Source organism: Metarhizium acridum (assembly GCF_019434415.1).
Source record: "Metarhizium acridum strain ARSEF 324 chromosome Unknown scaffold_13, whole genome shotgun sequence".
In the NCBI taxonomy this organism is placed as follows: Eukaryota; Fungi; Ascomycota; class Sordariomycetes; order Hypocreales; family Clavicipitaceae; genus Metarhizium; species Metarhizium acridum.
The window spans coordinates 1,967,765-1,988,934 of record NW_027094016.1 but is presented as its reverse complement, the minus strand read 5'-3'; the positions used below and the strand labels follow the sequence as shown (position 1 = coordinate 1,988,934).

Sequence of the window (21,170 nt, the reverse complement as noted above, 5' to 3'; positions counted from 1 at the left end):
CTCTAAAATACTTGTTAAAGTATTTAAATCAGCCTATTCTTACGTAGTTAAGCTAGTATCTTTAAAAGCTACTAAATTCGTTTTTTTTTATAATATTTTAATAGGTTCTACTAATAAAATAGCTGTGTAAAGCATTTTATAGGTTGAATTCTATCTTATTACGTTTGCTAATATAAGTAAAGTTAGTTATTAATACTTATTATAACTTATTAATATTAATAATAATATTTATAAGCTTCAAAAGCTTTAAATAATATTTATAAGCTTTAAAAGCTTTAAATAATATTTATAAGCTTTTAAAGCTTTAAATAATATTTATAAGCTTTTAAAGCTTTAAATAATATTTATAATATAGAATTAATAACTTACCTAATAGTATTTTTATAAGATTACTATTTCTAGTAATAAATCCTTTATCTTTAGCTTCTTTTAAAGCTTCTAACTATTATAAATAAAGTTATTAGTTATTTTTAATAAGAATAGCTATTCTTTTAACTTTTCCAATAATTCCTATTTTATAATTAGCTTAAATTATATAAAATAACTTAAAATAAGTAATATAAGTTATAATAAATACCTGGAATTAAATTATTAAATTTTATTCTTTTTTTAGCAGATAAATCGTTAAATTCTTCGGTAGAATAATGTAAAAATTCGCTATTTATATAATCTTTAATATTTTTAGTATTTATTATTTCGTTAATAAATATAGATATTATATCTTTAGCTACTATATTTAAAATATAGGCTATATATCGAATATTTAAAGGCTTTTTATGCCTTTTAGAATATAAGTTTAAAAAAGAAGATAAAAAGGTGTTATTATTAGAACCGTTATCTCTAGTAAAGCTATAATTAAAAAGTTAATAAATTAATATTATTTTATATATAATTATAAACTATTAACCTTATAATTTTTTTAGGGTTTATATTATATTTAGTTAATAATTCATTGAAAATTGAATTAATTAAATAACTGGTATAGCTAGTAGGTAAATATTTAAATCCTTAATATATAATTAGCTTTTAAATTATAATAATAATAATATAAATATAAGAATACTTACTAATTAAATAATATTCTAAGTTAAATTAGGGGTTTAACCAATTAGCTATAACCCCTAAATATGATTTAGAATTAATAGAAGTTTAAATATTAAGTTAAATAGATATAAAACCTATTTTATTAACTTGATTTTGAATTTTATTTATTATATTCTTTTTCATATTAGAATGTAATATTTTCATGTGAGATATAAGGCCTTTATAATAAAAAAGCTAATATTATAACTAAAATAACTTAATATTAGTATAATATATAATAATATAAGTTATATTATATATATTAATATAATAATATAAACTTACTTGTAATAATAACTTAAAAGCTTTTCAAAGCTTTCACTAGTTATAGTAGCAAAAGATAGGTGATTTTAAAGCATAAATTCAAGAGCTAATATAAGAGTAGTATCCTTAGAAAATCTATTACTACTACTAGTAATAGTATTATTTTTAGGTCTTTTATTGCTTCTTAAAAAGCTAGAAAAGCTAGATTCGGTTGAAAAGTCGGAAATTAAAGGTGATTCTGTAATAGTAGGGACTATTTATAAGTATATTAGTAAATTATAAATTTATAATATTATAAATATATAAATTAATAATATAATAAGATATAAAATAATAATATAATAAGATATAAAATAATAAAAGAAGTAACTTATTAGTTATTTTATCGTTTTCTTCGGCTTTTAATACTATAATAGTAGGATGTTTTTTCCTATAATATGCTAAACTATTAGAGGACTAAAAACGGCTAGCTAGGCAGGTAAAAGTAAAGTTATAGCTTAGCTAGCTGTAAAAAAAGGTGATTTCTCGTGGTTTTTTTTTTATTAACTGCTAAAACCTTATAAGAAAAAAGGTTATGTTGAATAATATATAATTTTATGCGAAATTAATAGCTCTTATTATTTATATAGTCTTTTTTTTAGTTAAAGTTTACTAAGAAAAGCTTAAATTATTCGTAATAATAAGAGGTGTAATTCTAAGAGGATTTTAATCCATTATAAAGGTAGGTTTTAAATAATATAGAGTTTTTATTAGATAGCCTTGATTTAAGGCTATTTAATAATAAAAAAAGTTTAGATAAAAGTTAAGTATTCGTAGAGTTATAAGGGTAAGAAGATTAATATAAAAAAGAAAGGTTCTAAACTTTAAAGCGGGAGAACACAGTTAATATATAGAATAAATTTATAATACAAACGATTTTAGAAACCTTAGAATTTAGGCATTTTTTTAATGCTTAACTTACCTCTTAAACATATATATTCGTGTGAAAAATAATAGAATAGTTTTACGAGAAAATGTAACTATAGTAAAACAGTTAAAAAAGCTGGTATGCTTATAATACATTAAAGGCGTTATATTATGTGATAATATACTATTTTATCACTTAAAACATGCATATATAACTTACAGGAAATCTTTATATCTTAAAACTTTAACCGAATATAACTCCTAGAATACTAGACTTATAATTATGTAACTAGTATTAAATTAAAGGGCTTTTTAAGGGCTATTAATTAGTTATAAGCTTATAAATTTTAGTTAAGTATTCGTAGAGATATTAGGAAATAGAAATTATAGCGTTTTTTATTAAAGTGGGGTAAAACGCTATAGCGGTTTACCCTAGTTAACTTACCCTACTAAATACCGCGGCTATTATCTTTATAATTAATAGGTGAAATTAAGTGGGGTTAGTATTTTTAGATAGCTAAGATTATAAGCTTTAAAATAATACTACTCTTATTTTTAAACTCCTTTTTTTAATAAAGTTATAATAGTTTTAATATATAGAATAAAAAAACTTAAGAATAAAGTTTTTAATATTTATATTAATCTTTATATATATAGAATTAATTATATTAAATATATATTTAAGCTTATAAAATACTTCATAATATATAAATTAATAATATATATAATTTTACTTTAATATAAATAATATATATTAATTAAATTAAAAAACATATATAATTATATATAAAATAATTTATATAAATTTTATTAAATATATATTAAATAAAGTTATACGTTTTATATTAATAAGCTATTAAGATAACTTATATAAAATATAAAAATACTTATTACTTATTTTTATAGATTTATTTTAATTAAATAAAATATAAATAAAAACTAAAAATATTTTAAAATATTATTTACATATAATTAAAGTAAAAAAAAATATATTTTAAATTTTTATATTAATTACATATATTATATATATATAAATAACATTTAAAAAGCATTTATTTCTTATTAAATACTTAAAATAAATTAAGTTAATATCTTTATTTTTAGAATTCTTTAAACTTTAATATCTTACTTATTAATCAACTTATAAAGGATATTCTTATAGCATTATAATAAGCTAAAATTATAGTATTTTTTAGTTATTTTTATAAGCTTATAAGTCTACTTTTAAAGCCCTTATAATTACACATTACACTATAAATGTAGTTATAGTGTAGTTAAACTACACTAAAACTACAAAAACTACACTACACTAAAAACTACACTAAAAAACTACATGTAGTGTAGTTTTTTTGTTAATGCTCTGTTAATAATAGAAAGCACGCTACTAGATTATAGTAAGCGATTTTTTATAGCTTTACCTTTTTATAATAATAATTAAGCTGCTTTAATACGCTTAAGGTCTCTTTTTATTTATATAAGCTTAATAGCTATAATAAGAGACCTACGAATAAATCTACTAATATTATATATAAATTTCAGGTTAAGAGATATATTATACTTTAATATATTCCCTAGCTTATTAATAACCTCATTTATTTGCTTAAGGGTTATAAGGGTCTTCAGAGCATTGGAAGTAGTGTAGTTTTGTAGTTTTGTAGTTTTTGTAGTTTCGAATATAAAAAATTATATTAAATCTAATAAAATACTTATAGAATTATAAGTTTTACGAATAACTAGCATAAATCTAAAATTATAAGCTTATAATAAAAAAGTGGGTCCTTATATACTATTATAAGCCTAAAACTTTAAAAACTACATTTTGTAGTTTTTATAGTGTAGTGTAGTGTAGTAAGTTTTTAGAAAACTATATAATCTAGTTTTTAAGCTTACAAAAAGCTAAAGGGACCCACTTTTTTAAATAAGCTGATTGGCTATAATATTAGCTATTTTATGTATTTATTATTATAATTCAAGTATTTTATTAGATTTATTATTAATTATTTAAGCTTTTTTAAAAAATGAAAATGTAGTTTTCTTGTCAATGCTCTGAGGGTCTTAAAATTAAAAGATTTATAATATAAGGCTAGTAATAGTAAGAGCGTGTAAATAGCCTCTTAATCTTTAAGGGCTTAAATAATTAGTTATAAGTTATAAGGTGAAATTCCCGTTTTTTAAAAAGCTAATAAAATAATAGAGGTTTTAAAAGCCTTTTTTCATATATCTTAAATATAGCTAAGAAATTTAATCTTTATAATATTTATAAGGCTATTATAAACTATAATATTTAATGCCTATATATAATAATACTTTAATAGCTAAAATACTATAATATTAAGAGGTTAAAGAATATATATAAGGTTTAAAGGTATTATAAAGGGAATTATCTTATGTTTTTCGTAGTATTTAATGAATTTAAATGTGTGATATAATTCGTAGCTATCTAGAATTAAAAGGCAATACTTGCTAATAGGCTTTAAAAACTCGTTAAAATACTATATTTAAGTAAGGCTAATCTTATTATTAAAATAATCTAATAACGAGACTATAATCTTCGTATTTACTTTAAGTTTCTTTAATTTATACTAAGATTACATGTGTTTTTACCCTAAAAGAATAAGAAAGGCAGGAATAAAAAGGCTAATAGTAGAGACCCCTTTTATCGCTATTATTAACTCGCGATTTTTAGGTATCGCGAAAAGATATACCATTTTTCGCTTTATAATAATAAGCTTATGTTTTTTAATATTAATACGAAAGCTAATCTTATTTATATTTTAAATATTATAAAGAGGGATTTCGTACTTCTTAATAATAGCTTTTAAGGTATTAAAATAAGTAAGAACCCTTTTAGTATCTTTTAAGGCCTTTTAATTTACATTAAGCTTTCTTTAAAGGTATTTATTATATTTATACCGCTTAATAAAGCAGGTAATTTAAAGCTTTTTAAGAGGCTTAAGCGAGGCTATTAGTAATAACCTCTCTTTTAAAATGTAATTTATAATATCTATAATAAATTTAACTTATTATAACGGTGGCTTAGGTTCTAAGGCATAGTAGGTCTATTTCTTAGAAAGTAAGTTAGGTTAAATGCTATAAAGTAGCTTTTAAGTAGTATTATAATAAGGCTATTAAGAGTATAACTTTTAATAGTAAGACTATTACTTAGATTAATTAATAGAGAATTAAACTATTTAATTATAGAATTACTTTCTCCTTAAGTATTCGTTTATCTCTTTATTATAGTTCTAGATTAAATAAATTCTATTTAATCTCTCGTGCTAAATTAGGTTAATTCCCTTTAATCTATTAAGTTAAATTAAACTAATCCTATTTAATTCCCTCACGTAACCTACAATCCTATTAGCCTTATTCTTGTCTATATATTAGCGGCTTATAACGCTAGCTAACTACTTTAGGTACCCTTAATTCGTAATATAATACTCCTCCCCTATTAGTCTTATTCTTAAGGCTATTTCGTTTCATTTAGTAAGTATTCTCTTTTTTTCTCTCTTTTCCCTTTTTTCTTTCTTTATTATTCTTTTTATAATATCTTTTAACCGTATTTTAAAATAGTAATCTCGCCTTAACTAGAAGATTAATTATAAACGTCTTTTTAAGTTTATATTTACCTTTAGCTTTATTATACCTTTCTATAATTCGTGTTAAAAAAACAATTAAGAGTATATTATTATTAAAGGGAAAGATAGGTGTAGTAAATATACTTTACGTGGTTATACTAGCTATAATTTAAGCGAAACGTCTTTAAATACTTATAATTATATCCTTTATAAAAAGAATTATCTTAATAAAGAACGTGCTTTAATTAAGAAGAATTTAAAGTAAGTAATAGCTTATTTATAAAGGATTTATTATTAAGAGAAATTTTTACGATAAAAGGCTATAAAGATAATTACTTATAGTATAAAGAGTTTAAACGAGTTAAAGGCCTAAAAGCGTTTAAAGTTAAAGTCTAATATGCTTAATTAAACACTTAAGTTTTTAATAGACTTAGGTTTCCCTATTTTTAATAAGTTTTTATTCTTTAATAGAACTATTTAAGTAATATTAAGTAGTTTATAAGATTCTTAGCTAGTTTCTAGGTGTTTTTAAAGTTTAAATATCCCTTTTATTTAACGAGATAATAACGATTCTTTATACCTTTTTATACTTTAAGTATTTATTTAACTTTATATTCGTTAATATCTTCTATTATAATATTTATAGTAATTATAGATTTATTTAGTGCTTTCTTTAATAGTAATATATAAAATATAGGATAAATTTTTATTCTATTTAATAATAATAGTTTATAATTAATATTTAAGATTTTTCGTTTAATAAGAAATAGTTTAATCTTCTTTTAATTAAGTTTATTATTAAGTCGCTTAATTTTAATGTTTTTACGAATAAAGTATACTTTATATCCCTTCTCTAGAATTAGCGCTAGTAATCTCTTTCTATTCGCGTAGTATTTTATTTAGTTTTATAAAAATATTTATTTTTATTATAAGTGTTTTTATATTTCTATTATAGTTACTATATACGCTATAATTACTAGCGCGTTTATATTTTATATTACATGTGTTTTAATAATAGGGTTAAATCTGTAATTTACCTTAAATAGTAATATCTTTATATTATTAATCTTAGAGCTATTATAAGCCTATTATACTAATAGTAGCTATTTTACCTAATTATTTTATTAGTAGTTAATATAGCTTTATAGATATTATTTAAGTATTTAGTTTAAGATTTTTATTTATTTATTTAATTATAGGTAAAATGCTATTAATAAGCTTTATTTAATCTTTATAGTTTCTATAAGGTATTTCTAAAAGTTTAAGGTAAATAATTTATCGTAATTTAATATAAGCTTTATTAGTAATTTATATTATATAATAATTATTTTAAAGAATATATACGTTAAGTTCTTAGTATTACTTAATTTCTTATATAGAATATAATAGGTGTATTTTATAAGTTTATTTATAATAACTAAAATACTATTATAAGCTACTTTTATTATAGGTTCTTTTAACTTTAATAGTTTAATAATAAAGTCTATTATAATAATTTACTATACTCTTTTAAGTAGTAATATTAGTTATAATTCTTCGTATAATACGTATCGCGTTAATTTTACTTTATTATACCGTATACGTGTTACATTTCTTAATAACTTCTTATATTATTTTTTTGCTTTCTAGAAAGTTATACGATCTTTTTAACCTACTAATCGTTTTCCTTATACCCTAATATTCGTGTAATAGGTGCTTATATATTTTCTTAATAAGCTATTCTTAAAGTATACTAGAAATATACTATTATTTATTATATAAGAAGGTTTTAACTTTCTTAAATAAATGCGTTTTCGTTTTTTAATTATTTAAATAACTATTATTATTAATATATAATACGATTAAATATATTTATGTTTTATTTAGCTTAACTTATTATATTATATTAATTTCTTAGGTGCCTAGTATAAGGTTCTTATTCTTAATAGCACGTAATAAGAGTGTATTACTTACTTACTTATTTAATTTTAAGTTCTCTCTTTAATTAAGCGCGTTTACTCTTTTATTTTTAAATTCTTTATAATATATAATTTTAAAGTTATAATTTATAAGGGTTTTATACTATTTAATCTATTATTTATTTAAATTCTTTATAATTAAGAATAATATAAGATTCTTATAGTTAATATAAACCTTAATTTAATACTTTACTCCTATAAAATAGTATCTTTATTCTTTAAAGCACTTAATAATAGCTATAAGTTCTTTATCGTAAATTTTATAATTAAGTTTAGGTTTATAGAGTTTCTTTAAGAAGAATATAACTAAATATAATCTTTTTTAGTTATCTTATTATTTAAGCTATTCGCTTAGTATAAAGTTTAAGACGTTTATTTTAAGCTTATAAGATTTATTTTAATTAAGTGCTTTTAATATAAGTTTTAACGTAATTAAATCTTTTATCTTTTAAAATACTATAGCTTTTAGTTTATTCTATTAAAAGCTAACTTCTTTCTTTATTAGGTTTATAAGAGGTTATAAAATATCTTTATATTCGCTTAAGAACTTATAGTAGAAGTTTATAAATATAATAAATTCTTTAACTTCTTTTAGATTCTTTAATATAAGCTATTTCTTAATAGTTTTAATCTTATTTAAGCTTATTTATATTTCTTTATATATAAGCACGTACCTTAAAAAGTATATAGTATTCTAGTAGAACTAATATTTTAAGGCTTTAATTAAAAGTTTATTATTCTATAAAGTTTATAGTACCTTATATATATGTTATTTATGTTTCTTAAGGGTATTTAAATAAATAAGAATATCGTTAAGGTATATAACTATAAACACTTTTAGTTATTTTCGTAAAATTATATTAATTATTCTTTAAAAGGTTACTAATACGTTAATAAGCTTAAAAGGTATTACTAAATATTTATAGTATTCTTTACTAGTTTAAAATACTATTATTTACTTATAGCCTTCTTTTATTTATATAAGGTTATAGGCTTCTTTTAAGTTAAGTATAATAAACTATTTAGCTTTTTTAACTTTATCTTTAATTTCTATTATAAGTAATAATAGGTATTAATTCTTAATTATAATCTTATTTAAGTGTTAGTAATTAATATATAATTATAGTTTTTTATTCTTCTTTAATACTTATAAAATTAGGTATTCTATTAGGGACTTTAATAGTCTTATATATTCCTTTTATAATATATTCTTTAAATACTCCTTAAGCGCCTTATCTTACTTAAGTTTCTAAGAATAAATCTTATTAAACGTTAATTTAATATTAAGTTAAAGTTTAATCTTATAATTCTAGTATAAATACTCTAGTAGTTTTATTTCTAGCTCTTCGTTAAATAGCTTACTATACTTTAAGTATTTCTTAGGAATCTCTATTATCTTAGCTTTTAGCTCTCTAGTAATTACATATATTTCTAGAGGCCTATTATAGTTTAAATAAGGTACTCTTTATAAGCTACTCTTAGCTTTATAACTATATTCTAGTAAATTCTATTAAAGTTAACCGGTTCTTTAATTAACTTATAAATTACTTACTTATAACTAAGGTATCCCTAATATAATATTATGTTTTAAGATTACTATAATATTTAATATAACCTAGTATTTCGTGCCTTATATATTAATAAGAAGTTACGTTACTTTTATATTAATTACTTCTTAGCTATACTTTACCGTAGTTTCTTTTATAATTATAAGTTAATAAAGCTTATCTTTAAGTGTTTAAGGTAATTATAATTTATTAATAAGATTTAGTAAGATAAAATTTCCTTATACTCCGCTATTAATTATTACTTAAATCCTTTATTTTATTATAGTTATATTAATTATAAGGTATATTATACTATTAATATTTATAGTATATAAAAACCTATTAAATCTTTATTAAGAAATCGGTTTTAATTATAATAATAGTTATTATTTCTTAATTTATTAATTTTATTCTTATATTATTCTTTAACGCGTTATTCTAAGCGTTATTATTAGCGGTTATCTTTTAACGTATTATTAAAGCTTTCTTAGTAATCGCTTAACCTACTATTTATATTAATTAAACTTAAGTTAAGTAAGTTACTTATAGTTATATAATTCTCTTTCTTCTTATATTATAAGGTTATAGCTTAGGTAATATATACGTTATTTTTAGTATAATATAACTTTTTATTTAATATCTTTAAATTAATTTATTATAATTTTAGTTATATTATAAGGGTTATTCTTCTTCTCTTTTATTCTCGTAGAAACTATTCGTTACCTGACTTACTATTAAGGTGCGTATAGTAATTATTATTATAATAAAAGGTTTAATTAAAAAGTTTATATTTAATTTTAGGTTTATCTTTCTTAGTTAAATAATTTTCTTCCTTTTAAATTAGCTCTAGTAAAGGTTCGCTTCTTAGTAAGAGCGTCTAGTATTCCTAAAAGTTATTAGATATTAGTTAGGTTTTAAATTTTTAATCTTTATTTAAACTAATATTATTTACTAATATATAGTTTTCTTTATTGCTTATTATACTAAGATTTCGCGTAGGTAAGTCTTCTTAATTTATAGTATAAAGCTTCTTACCTTTAGGGATTAGCTTTTATAGCTTTTTTAGGGCTTTACATTTATTTATAAAGTGTTTAATCTTACTATAATTATAATAAGTCTTTCCCCTTTTCTTATTTATAGCGTTAAGTTCTATAAGTCTAGCGTAGTACCTATATACTATTAATATTTAATGTAACTTACTATTATTAGGTTTATTAAACCTAGTATATAATTTAAATTTCCTGTAACTTTTTTCGTAACGTTACTTATATAAACGATTATTTACCTTAATAATTATTTTAATAAAGTTATTAAATAGCTTAAAATAATCTTTTTAATAAATATTATTCTTTACTTCTTCTTTAAGTCCTTAATAAAAAACTTCTATTTTAAGTTTAGTATTTTAATTAAGTTTTACTATAATACGTTTAAATTCCCTAGTATAATAAGCTATAGATTTAGTTTACTTAAGTTAAGTAAGCTATTATATAGCTTCTTTATACTTATTAGGGTTTTTAAATATAATAAGAAGTTATTCTTTAAAGGTTTTATAATTAAAGAAGATATAAATAACTTTTACTTTAACTTTAACGCTATACTTAAGATATACGTGAAGGGTTAGCTTCTACTATTTTATTACCTTTTTAGTTAAGAGGTTATTAATATAAAGAATCTATAACTTAAGTATTATATAGATTTTTTCGTTAACTTATAGATAAGCTTAGGCTTATATAAGAAAGTTTCTTATATTACCCTTATAATTATTATATAATTTAAGCTTAAGGAATTTTAATATATTATTATTATTAATAGAGAATATAAGTATAAGATTTTAAACTATTATAAGTTTCTCTTCTTATACCTTAAGTTTTTCATAGAGATTATTCTATTAATTAAGAAGCTATTAATTTTACTTTTTAAGCTTAATAATCTTATTATAAAGGTACTTTATTATCTTCTTAAGATTAATAGTCTTTTTACTTAAAGTAAATATCTTAAAAGTTATTATTACTTAAAGTTTTAAGGTAACTTATTAAATAAAATTAATTAAAATGTAATAATAGCTTAGGTTTTAAGGTATAATAGGTTTATTTCTTAAAAAGTAAGTTAAATTAAATACTATAAAGTAGCTTTTAAGTAGTATTATAATAAGGCTATTAAGAGTATAACTCTTAATAGTAAAACTATTACTTAAATTAATTAATAGAGAACTAGACTATTTAATTATAGGATTACTTTCTTCTTAAGTATTCGTTTATCTCTTTATTATAATTCTAGATTAAATAAATCCTATTTAATCTCTTATACTAGATTAGGTTAATCCCCTTTAATCTATTAAGTTAAATTAAACTAATCCTATCTAATCCCCTCACGTGACCTGCGATCCCGTCGGCCCTATTCTTATTTACATGCTAGCGGCCCATAACGCCGGCCAACTGCTTTAGGTACCCTTAGTTCGTAACACTTATATAGCGAAATTCGTATTATTAAGGCGATTAATATAGTTATATAAAGTAACTTCTTCTTCTCTTAAAAGCCTTATATTAGCTGCTAGATAGCTTTCCCTAATAATAACGCTATTAATCTATCGTTAAAGCTTACTATAAGACACGTTAAATTTTTAGGCTATAACGCGAAGTTTTACACCTGAATTTTTATTAATAAATTAAAGAGCCTTAATAACACGTAATTCCACTTTACTTTTTATGTTTTAAACACTTATTATAGCTATTTTCGCGGGTAAACGCGTTATAAATTGAAAAGTAGCCTAGCTTGCTAAGTGGCCCGCCTTGGTGTTAAGCACCACTTTAGGTGGTGAGGGCTTTGCTAGCTGAACAACCTAATGTGGGGCGTGGCACGAGTAGTTAGTCCGTCCTGAGTACCGAGTGTCGACAAAGGAGCATCCTGTTTTTTACTTGCCGCCATCGTCGCAGCTGCAGAGCCCAGCCAAGACAAGGGCAGCCTGACTTCGGTAGCTTAGTCACTCATTGCGCAACTGCATTGGAGGCCTTGTGGCAGTGCAATCAGGATGTGTGACTTGGGCGCAACTGGGATGACACTAACAGCCAGTCAAGACTGAATGCGAACATGAACAGCAGCTACCTGAATCGGTGGCAATTCAACAGGCGAGTACGGAGTTCAACCGCTACCAGGAGAGATTTCGGAGAGTGTTTTGCCTTGGCCGAAAGGAACCCCAGCACTCGATGCAGAGTATTCTCTGCCCGCCGCATCAATTGATCCCATTGCTTCCGCCGCCCCAGCCCGCCACACACAGCGACATGGCAGCCAGCAACAGAACTTGGATAAGTGCTGCGCTGCTTCGTCGCAGAAAAGTAGGTCTGATGTTTGCATCGAAATATCGCCCACAAATTGCACGTTAATCCATGGTCCACGCAACTGTCAAATGTGTTTGTCGGAGAAAACGTCATCATGTGAGGCTCACGCGAGACCTACTGCGTGCGGGGTTCCGTCCAGCAAGCTGCCCACTTTGAGCACGCTACATGACGTTGAATGGCCAGCCCAGCAACTTCAGCTCCAGGCTCAGCCACCCTGTGATTGATCATTGATGGCTTGTCGCCACCAGACTGTCAATGGTTGAAGCTGCCGAGCAAGTCTCAACGGCTTGCCCAAGAAGTGCCTTGCTCGCTCCGTAGACTCTGGTATCAAGGTGGTTGTAAGGTTACCAAGGCTGACGAGAGCAAGTGAACGCCTTTTCGGGCCATCAGAGTGGGTTTGCGCGTACTTAAGCTACTTAAGCTAATCCCTCCCCTCGTCACGGCCATTTCTGTCGCTGGCGCATCTCTTCAATCCACCTGTCGATTCCATCTGCCGTGGCTGCTTGCGTCACATATCATATCGACTCGGGAACAGACAAAGGACCGCAACCCGATACGCAGAATCCCTTTGTCACAATGTCGTATCAAGGATATGGTCAGCCCTACGGTCGTGAGTAAGACCCAGCACCTGCATGCGCAAAGAAAGCCCCTTGTTCGGCAGTTTGCTCAACAGCTTGCACTAACCGGCGTTTTGAAATATTCAACAGAACCGCCACCACAACCAGGCTACGGCCAGTATCCTCCGCCGCAAGGCCAATACCCCCCTCAGCAAGGCCAATACCCTCCTCAACAAGGGCATTATCCGCCTCCCCAGCAGGGAGGATACTATCAACAGCCGCCTCCGCCTCCGCCGGGCCATTATCCTCCTCCTCACCAGCAACCCTACGGCCAACCGCCGCCGCCGCAGCACTACAATGCTCCTCCGCCTGCACCGTCGCCATACGGCCATCACTCGCCTGCGCCGCCCCAGGGCCAGTACGGCGCCCCTCCTCCCCAGCAATATGGCCATCCCGTGCCACCAACGCCTCCGTCGTTGGGATATGGCGCGCCTCAGATCATTCAGTGGGATGCCAATCCCGATGTGCAGGCATTGCGGGCTGCGATGAAGGGTTTTGGCACGGACGAAAAGGCCTTGATACGAATTTTGTCCAACAAGGACCCACTACAGATCGACCTTATTCGGACGACATTTGACCGGACATTCAAACGAAGTCTTATCGACGACATCAAGAGCGAGACAAGTCGGTATTTCAAAGACGGGCTGGTGCAGCTAGCCTACGGTCCTCTGCTGGCTGATGTCCACAACCTGAGAAATGCTATGAAAGGCATCGGAACCAAGGAATCAGTCCTCAACGACGTCCTCCTCAGCAGATCCAACGCTGATATCAAGGCCATCAAGGGCGCATACCGCCAGCAGTTTGGCAGGTCCCTGGAGCAAGATGTCAAGGGTGATCTGAGCATGAAGACTGAAAGGCACTTCCTCATGGTGCTTGCGGCCAACAGAGCCGAAGATGCTGAGCCAGTGGATCCCCGAAAGGTCGACGATGCCGTCATGCATCTTTATCAGGCGACTGAAGGCAGGATGGGCACGGATGAAATTCTTGTTTGTCAAATCTTGACCAGCCACAACGATAACCAAATTCGTGCCATTGCCCACACCTATAAGCAAAAGTTCAACCGTGACTTGGCCAAGGTTATTGACTCTGTAAGTTGAAGGGTTCCCATCTTATGGGTCTTGTTGACGATGAATGATTTAGCGTGGGGCTAATAGCGAGCAGGAATTCTCTGGACATATGAAGGATGCGCTTCTCTTCCAGTTGGGCCACGCTGTCGACAAGTACATGCACGCTGCTGAACTGCTGGAAGACACCATGCGAGGCGCTGGAACCAAAGACTATTTGCTTGTTCTTCGCGTAGTCCGGCTTCACTGGGATCACACTATGCTATCCAACGTCAAGGCTGCATATCAACAACGCTACCGCCGAAGCCTGGCCAGTCGTATCGACGGAGAGGTCTCTGGGGATTACAAGAGACTGATGCTAGCGTGCATTGGCGAGTGGCGTTGAGAAGTGGACGCAACGGTGCGATTTGAGGAGAATGAGTAGTTGTGAGGTATACAAACGGGCAGGGGCAAAATGGAAATGGTATTGCGGAAATTTCGGGCTTGCTGCATGGCGTTTTGGAGCACAGGGTTTGCCATGTGTAATGGCATGGAGGGGAACTGGCCGAATGCGTGGCGCAGCGGTCATTGAGATGCTATAATACTCCGTAGCATTAAGCTAGAAGACTTCAATGTTTAGAGAGCATCTACTGCTACGTCCCCACGTATTCTGTAACAATCGCCTCTTCTACGTTGAGGCCTGATATATTTATTTGTGAGCGGGGGTTTACAGGGTTATTGACGGAGATTTACGAGACCACTTGAATGCACGACATGGAATACACCATCATGACTCGGCGCCCCAGGATTGTATTATAACCCGCAGGTTAGTGGGTACTTATGACGCGACACGAAAAGCATTACCAATACCTCTCAACCTGACGAATGCAACGGGCATGCTCAAGTATTTATCTAGCAGTAGGCACCAAGTTAGATAGAGCTAGGGATGGAAGTCCAGCAAAACTCCCGCGTTGGCACTCGGATTATGTTTCTGGTCAGAATCGAGCCCTCACGTGAAGCAAATGGATGAGTTAGTAGCAATAAATGGCATCCATAATGACATTGAAGCCTTAACGGGCATAATAACCCTTTCGGCATAATAAGACCCAGCAGTGCCAGCTCGAAAGCGGTCGGCTTCTTGACCATACGGAGTCCTCCGTGCTCCACACATTGTGATAGATCATAAATCCTAGTGGGGCGATCAATTATAAGCCAGGGTGCTAAGCCTACAATTAAGCGCCCTAGCTAAAATAGCCCATTCAGCTCCCTATTCAATCATGCGGCTAATAAATACAAAGTACGGAGTACGGAGTACAACAGAGTAAGTGACTTTGAACGCGGCTGAAGCAGTGAAGCTAGAGCAGTCCTTTCGCTCCATACCCAGGTATTGGTACTTTGTGCGTTTGACATTTTCGGCGCTCCTGCAGAGAACTTATGTACGCTGACTGTGTAAGCCTAAATTGTGAGGCAGAAATAGCCCTTTCTCCGCCAGCCTCGGCCAACCCCCTCCTACTACTATTATTGCTTTCTCGTTTTTAATTTAAGTTTTTTTGTTGGAAAAATCTTTTTGTCCCTCCCTCTGCCCGCCTAGGGACCTGGAACTGATTTTCAAAAAGCACAGAGAGAAATTTAAATCGCTCGGCCTGACTCACCATCTTCGGTGTGTGTTGGCACAACGCGTTTGACGGCTTGACCACGCGCTCCGTCGTCGACCTGCCTACTTTGCACAACGGGTACCCGCTAAGTACCCAAGCTTCCTGAGTACCGGAAGGAAAGTACAGTGTTTCGCGGAGACATTGAATGTTGTGGAGCGCCACCATTTGTCTCTCGTTTGTTAAGCACTTGAAAATCGGCAACGTCGTTTAATTTCTGGCTTGGCGGGAGGTGTGCTTTTCAATATAGGTACGTCGAGCCTTTGCATGGATGTCATTCATAGTAACGGTTTCTGTCCATTTGTTATTGTTGTTCACATTATTATTCATGCTTTTTCCCTTGGAGTTTACTCCATCCACCTTTTGCGTTTCGCAGTTGCCCAAACGTGGGACACTTCGAGCAAAAAAAGGAGAGAGAGAGAAAGAGGCACCATCAGACTCATCTAACACATCATATATTTAGCCACGAATCCCGCCTGTTGCACAATCTTTTGAGGCATATGCAGCTTGAGACGTGTCCTCTCAAGATGGCGGACCACGCCGGCCAAAAAATGACTGGGTCGGCGTCGCCCGTTGTGGTATCAAGCGCGTCATCAACATCAAATGGCCCTTTGCCTTCGCCGGGAGCAAGCAGGCGAAACTCGCCTTCAGATCAGAATGCCACACAGCCTGATCCTCCCATGTCGACTCAACTGGCACATCCGCCTCCGGCACCGACTCCAAATGCGCCAACTGCGCCAACTGCACCGGCGGCACCGGCGACACCCCTTATACCAGCGACCCCGGCTTCCTCTGGAGCAGCAGCTGCCCCGGGCCAACACCGTAACGCTGCGGCACAGATGTATCCAAGTGTGCAGACTGTACAATCTCAGATGCCATCGTTGACATTGGCTCAAACTCATCTCGCGCCGATCAACGGCTTCGCGCTCCCTTCTATGCAACCTCAGCAGGTCCAAAGGCAAGGGGCTGTCTTCCCATCTCCGAGAGTCAATGAGACGCAACTGTGTAATTCGTCACAATACGTTGCGCTGGCGCATCTGATTCAGAGAACTGAACCCCAAGTGTTGCGGCAAGTGATTAGAGATTATCACGAAGCTTGTCTACTTGGTTCAGAGTATCACTTGGCCTTTATAGTGAGTAGAAGGGCCTTCATAGCAACACTACGTTGCCGAAAACTTACGTCGCTTCAAGCTCTAACCCCTTGACTAGTTTAACACGGCGATTCACAAGGCTCAGAGGTCAACACTGACTCAAATGATCGCGGAATTTGGCCCGAGGCTTGTTCAAGCGTCAAAGCGCCAGCTCCTCTCACACTTCACAGCTGATGACTTGGATGAACTAGCAGATGAGATTATGAGCAAGGCCAGCCCTAACTTTTTGGACCGGGCCCTGGCCCGGCGGTTGGAGACCATTCGTGCCCGTTCGCTGGTAAATGCTCTCGCCAAGGCAGAGCGTCTTGGATATGATGTCAAGGATGTTGTCGAGGAGAGGAAGGATGGAACTGAACATGTTATCCCGTACTTAAAGTATGATTTGGCCCAACATCCGTCACAGCATGAGCAGCCTCTGGTGCAGCCTTCGGCGCAGTCTTCAATCCAGCCAGTTCAAATGCAATCTCTACCAGCAATGCCGGCCTCTACATGGCCGCAACCGCAGGCGACGAAAACGCCAAATGATCGGCACTGTTATTCCACTTCGACTCAGTGTGGAGTCTGCAGTCGTCCGTTATCAGGTCCGGACGCGCTGGAATTTGTAGGTTCTCCTGGCTCCTCCAACCGAGTCCAACATTATGTACCCTGCAGCAAACTAACTCATGTCAGCATAAATTGAGACAGGTATGCTACGGCAATTTCAGGACGATGGACCGTGTTGGCAAAGAAATTTGCACTCACTGCGGATGCAATTTCAATTCTTGGGGTGCTTTGTCGCATCATATGAAGACGCAAGTGTGTGGTAAATACACCGAGAAGGACGCCTCTGTCCTTATTCCGGCGCTACGAAAGTTCTATGCAGAGCATGTTTCTGCCGGAGCCTCTGGAGCAACCCGGGAGCCACAATCAACGCCTTCGTCAACCCAAGATCAGAGTCGGATCCGGCCTGCGCAGCTATCTTCCCCGGCCGCTCGTTTCAAAGCTGTAAACTCAAGCACGGCGGCCACGATGACGCCTCGAACTGCGTCTGCAGCAGGGAAAAATTCTGACCCATATGCACACCTCTCGCCCGAGGACAGAAAGCGGCTTGAAGCGGAATTGGCACATACTGAATCACACTATGGTGCACTCTTGCGAAGGGCCATGCTACTTCCACAACCAGAGCAAGATGAAGAGACAACCAAAATCAAAAACTGCTTTAATACAAAGCAATCAACAACTCGCAGGAAGTATGGGGTCAAACTTCGGGAAAGACGCACCAAAGCCGAAATTGAGGCAGAGCGCGAGAGGCTGATCACAGCACCACCGGAAGAAAATCTTGCACAGCGACAAGAAGCATCGGCCAGTCAGAATGGGTCCGTACCAGCGGGAAAGAAGTCTCGTATCAACGAAAGAGGCGATTCTGCACCTACCTCGCAGCCTGCTATCTCAAGCCCTGCTGATGATTCACCACGGAAGCGAGTTCGACTGGCAGATATGGGTGGCTTAGGTGCATCAGCAGCCACGGCAGAGCACATAGATCCTACCACTACGACAGCACAAGACCATTCAACACCACAGCCCCAATCAGCGAAGGAGTCAACTAGTAATGTTGCCAAAGCTACCCCAGACGCCCCGGTGGCGGCGACAGGAGCATGCAACGACCCGATGCAGCTCGACGACAGTACTGATACCGAAGACACAGACTCTGACTCTGAGGAAGAAGACGGCGACATCCCTGCTGTTTTGACAGAATAGATGTGAGCGCAACCAGCATGATTGGTCGAATCAACTTCTGATGTTTATGATTGGCGGGATGCATTTGGAGCTACGGCGGCGGAAACCAATATTTGTGGTCCTGGAGCAGGTTTTTTTTCAAGGGAGTTTATGCGTGATTTGTGGGAACCGGGAGCAATATATCACATTTGCGTTTTGCAAGGATGATGATCTTTGTGGCAAAATGCAGGAGGAGACTTGGCGCAGGGAGTCAGGAACTGATGGCATGAGGAGCAGAACATGAACAGGAATGAATAACATCTCGGGGTGAAAGCAAGGGCTGAGGATGGATACTCATTTCACATTCAATTGTTGGATGATAAAGCTCCGAAGTTGAAACTACTAGCTTTCGCTACCTATGTCATATACCCTATTGGTCTCGGTCACCTCGGCAGGGACTTAGTTAGCTTGTTCCAAGCCCTCGGGCCAAGCAAGACTTATGAGCTGAAGTTTGCCCAGTCCCTACGTTGACGCAATCAATCGACCAAACTCACGATGCATGTATGCGGCGCATGATAGCGGCCACGCAGCGCAACCTTGTGACTTGCATTCTCTGAAACCGACCCCAGGTGGACAAAGCGGGCGATTGATGACGGCACCGGGGAACCGCCTATTAACTGTGTGCGCGCGCTGGGCGCCATGGTTCGCAACGATCAACGCTTTGATACACGGGATGACATTACGAGGGGGCCTTTGCATTCCGTTCGTCTCGGTCCAGGGGGTCAATATCTGTATGGAGCACGACGGCTCTTGGATCACGATCGTGGATGAAAGGTGCATCGTAGGATGGTCATATGCTTGCTTCCAAATTGTTTGTCAGCCGGGGATTTCTGTCATGGAGCCGAGGTCGCGGCTGCGTTAGCTGGTATCGCGTGCGGACTGTGGATGGAGGGACAGCTATCGTGAGCATCGGCTTCACGGGAAACCGTGCCCTTGCATCCCTGAGCGTTCACCTGGCCATAGAGGTTCCTACCCTAGGTAGGTACCTAGGTAGTTTAGTTGGCCAGGTGGGATAGGCGTTTCGTTCATTGAACACGGATTATCATCTATTATCATCTTGTCCGGTGACCAGGACGGTACTTGTCCTTTTTTTTCCCCTTCCCCTATTATATTCCGGCATACTTGGTCCGAGCCCGTAGAAGGGTTCTGCTGCGCCCGCGGGATCGGGATGGCCCAGGGTGTTTGACAAAATGACTTGTGATGGTCAATTTACACAATTCCGCAACTCTGTACGTGCACTTTGAATTAGTCGGTGCGTGGCTGTGACAAACCAATGCGGGTACTTTGCCTCCCCCCACCCCCAGGCTCATCTGCCTCTGTTACTGATTACTCCGAACTGCGCGCAGGAACAGAAACACAAAGCGAAATCGACACAATGCTACGCCCTACTGCGTGCTTGATCGATGGGTGCGTATCGACCCACAGCCGTGCGTCTGTCTCCCGTGGCCCCCGGTCGAGTCAGCTCCTCGCAGCATCGACGCCATCAACCGAGCACGACTGAGAAGTCACGCCCACGTTTTTGTTGGAGTCTGTCTGATGGTCATTGAGCCAGGAACCGCGCTGCCTTATTGGCTCTTTATTTTCCCTTTCTCCTCTCTCCTTATATCAGCCTGACGCAAGTTTTCCTTGAGGCCTCCCAGATGAGCGCCGAGTATTTGAATATGCACAAGCCGACAGAGTGGGCATCAAGGGATCGGACCACACTTTGAAGATGGAACCTTCATGAATCAGCTCCATGCTGCAAGCAGGTCGTCTTCCCGGTCGCCAAGGCGATACGGGGGAACTGGAAGCATTTGAAAGGAAAAAGAGAGGAAGTCAAAACCAGTGCCCCCCCGTAATTAGTATGTGCTACCTTGACGCGAGAAGCACGAACCCATCGCTTGGGAAAACAGCGTCGATCCTAGCTCGGCATTGCTGGTAAAAAAACGGGGAACATGGGTTGATAAGAAGAGCTACATGCACGCACCCGACATGTTTAATTACCAATGCCACCATTTATGTGTTTGTTTTATTCTGCTCTGGGTCACTGGGAAGCCTTCGGTCTTCTCCCAAGCTGATACGGACTACAGCAACAAGCATTTGGGAACTGGGGGTTGGCTGCTTACCATGCTTGCAACAACAGGGGTGTCGTGGGTGTCATGAAACGTTCGGCCAACAAGTCTGCTCGACATTTCTCCCCTTGGAGATGTGTGATTGGCACGGGACGGTGGGAATCCCTAGCGATCATCTAGCACTCATACACTATTCTTTTGTTTGTCATGGAGCATAATAGTCTTACACA

The 21,170-nt window shown here is 33.8% G+C and overlaps 2 protein-coding genes across 3 annotated transcripts; both read left to right on the top strand.

Annotated features, from left to right (window-relative positions):
* Positions 1 to 12,916: 12,916 nt before the first annotated feature.
* J3458_003219 (uncharacterized protein) lies at positions 12,917 to 15,337 on the top strand. Of its 2 annotated transcripts, XM_066117645.1 has the most exons (3): positions 12,917 to 13,281; positions 13,379 to 14,376; positions 14,450 to 15,337. In XM_066117645.1, the coding sequence occupies exons 1-3, from the start codon at positions 13,248 to 13,250 to the stop codon at positions 14,735 to 14,737; spliced, it is 1,320 nt and encodes a 439-aa protein (XP_065977432.1). In that variant the 5' UTR covers positions 12,917 to 13,247; the 3' UTR covers positions 14,738 to 15,337. The 2 variants fall into 2 exon arrangements, with proteins under 2 accessions (XP_065977432.1, XP_065977433.1); XM_066117646.1 differs by having other exon boundaries at positions 13,379 to 15,337.
* A 794-nt stretch (positions 15,338 to 16,131) lies between these two features.
* Positions 16,132 to 18,871, top strand: J3458_003218 (uncharacterized protein; the record flags this gene model as incomplete). The annotated part of the gene is made up of 5 exons (XM_066117644.1): positions 16,132 to 16,160; positions 16,216 to 16,233; positions 16,447 to 17,116; positions 17,193 to 17,735; positions 17,804 to 18,871. The coding sequence occupies 5 exons, from the start codon at positions 16,132 to 16,134 to the stop codon at positions 18,869 to 18,871; spliced, it is 2,328 nt and encodes a 775-aa protein (XP_065977431.1).
* Between the last annotated feature and the right edge of the window lie 2,299 nt (positions 18,872 to 21,170).

Coding starts and splice junctions, on each gene's coding strand:
- J3458_003219 (XM_066117645.1), top strand. CDS start 13,248: ATGTCGTATCAAGGATATGGTCAGCCCTACGGTC. Junction 13,282..13,378: donor ATATGGTCAGCCCTACGGTC/GTGAGTAAGACC, acceptor AATATTCAACAG/AACCGCCACCACAACCAGGC. Junction 14,377..14,449: donor TGGCCAAGGTTATTGACTCT/GTAAGTTGAAGG, acceptor AATAGCGAGCAG/GAATTCTCTGGACATATGAA.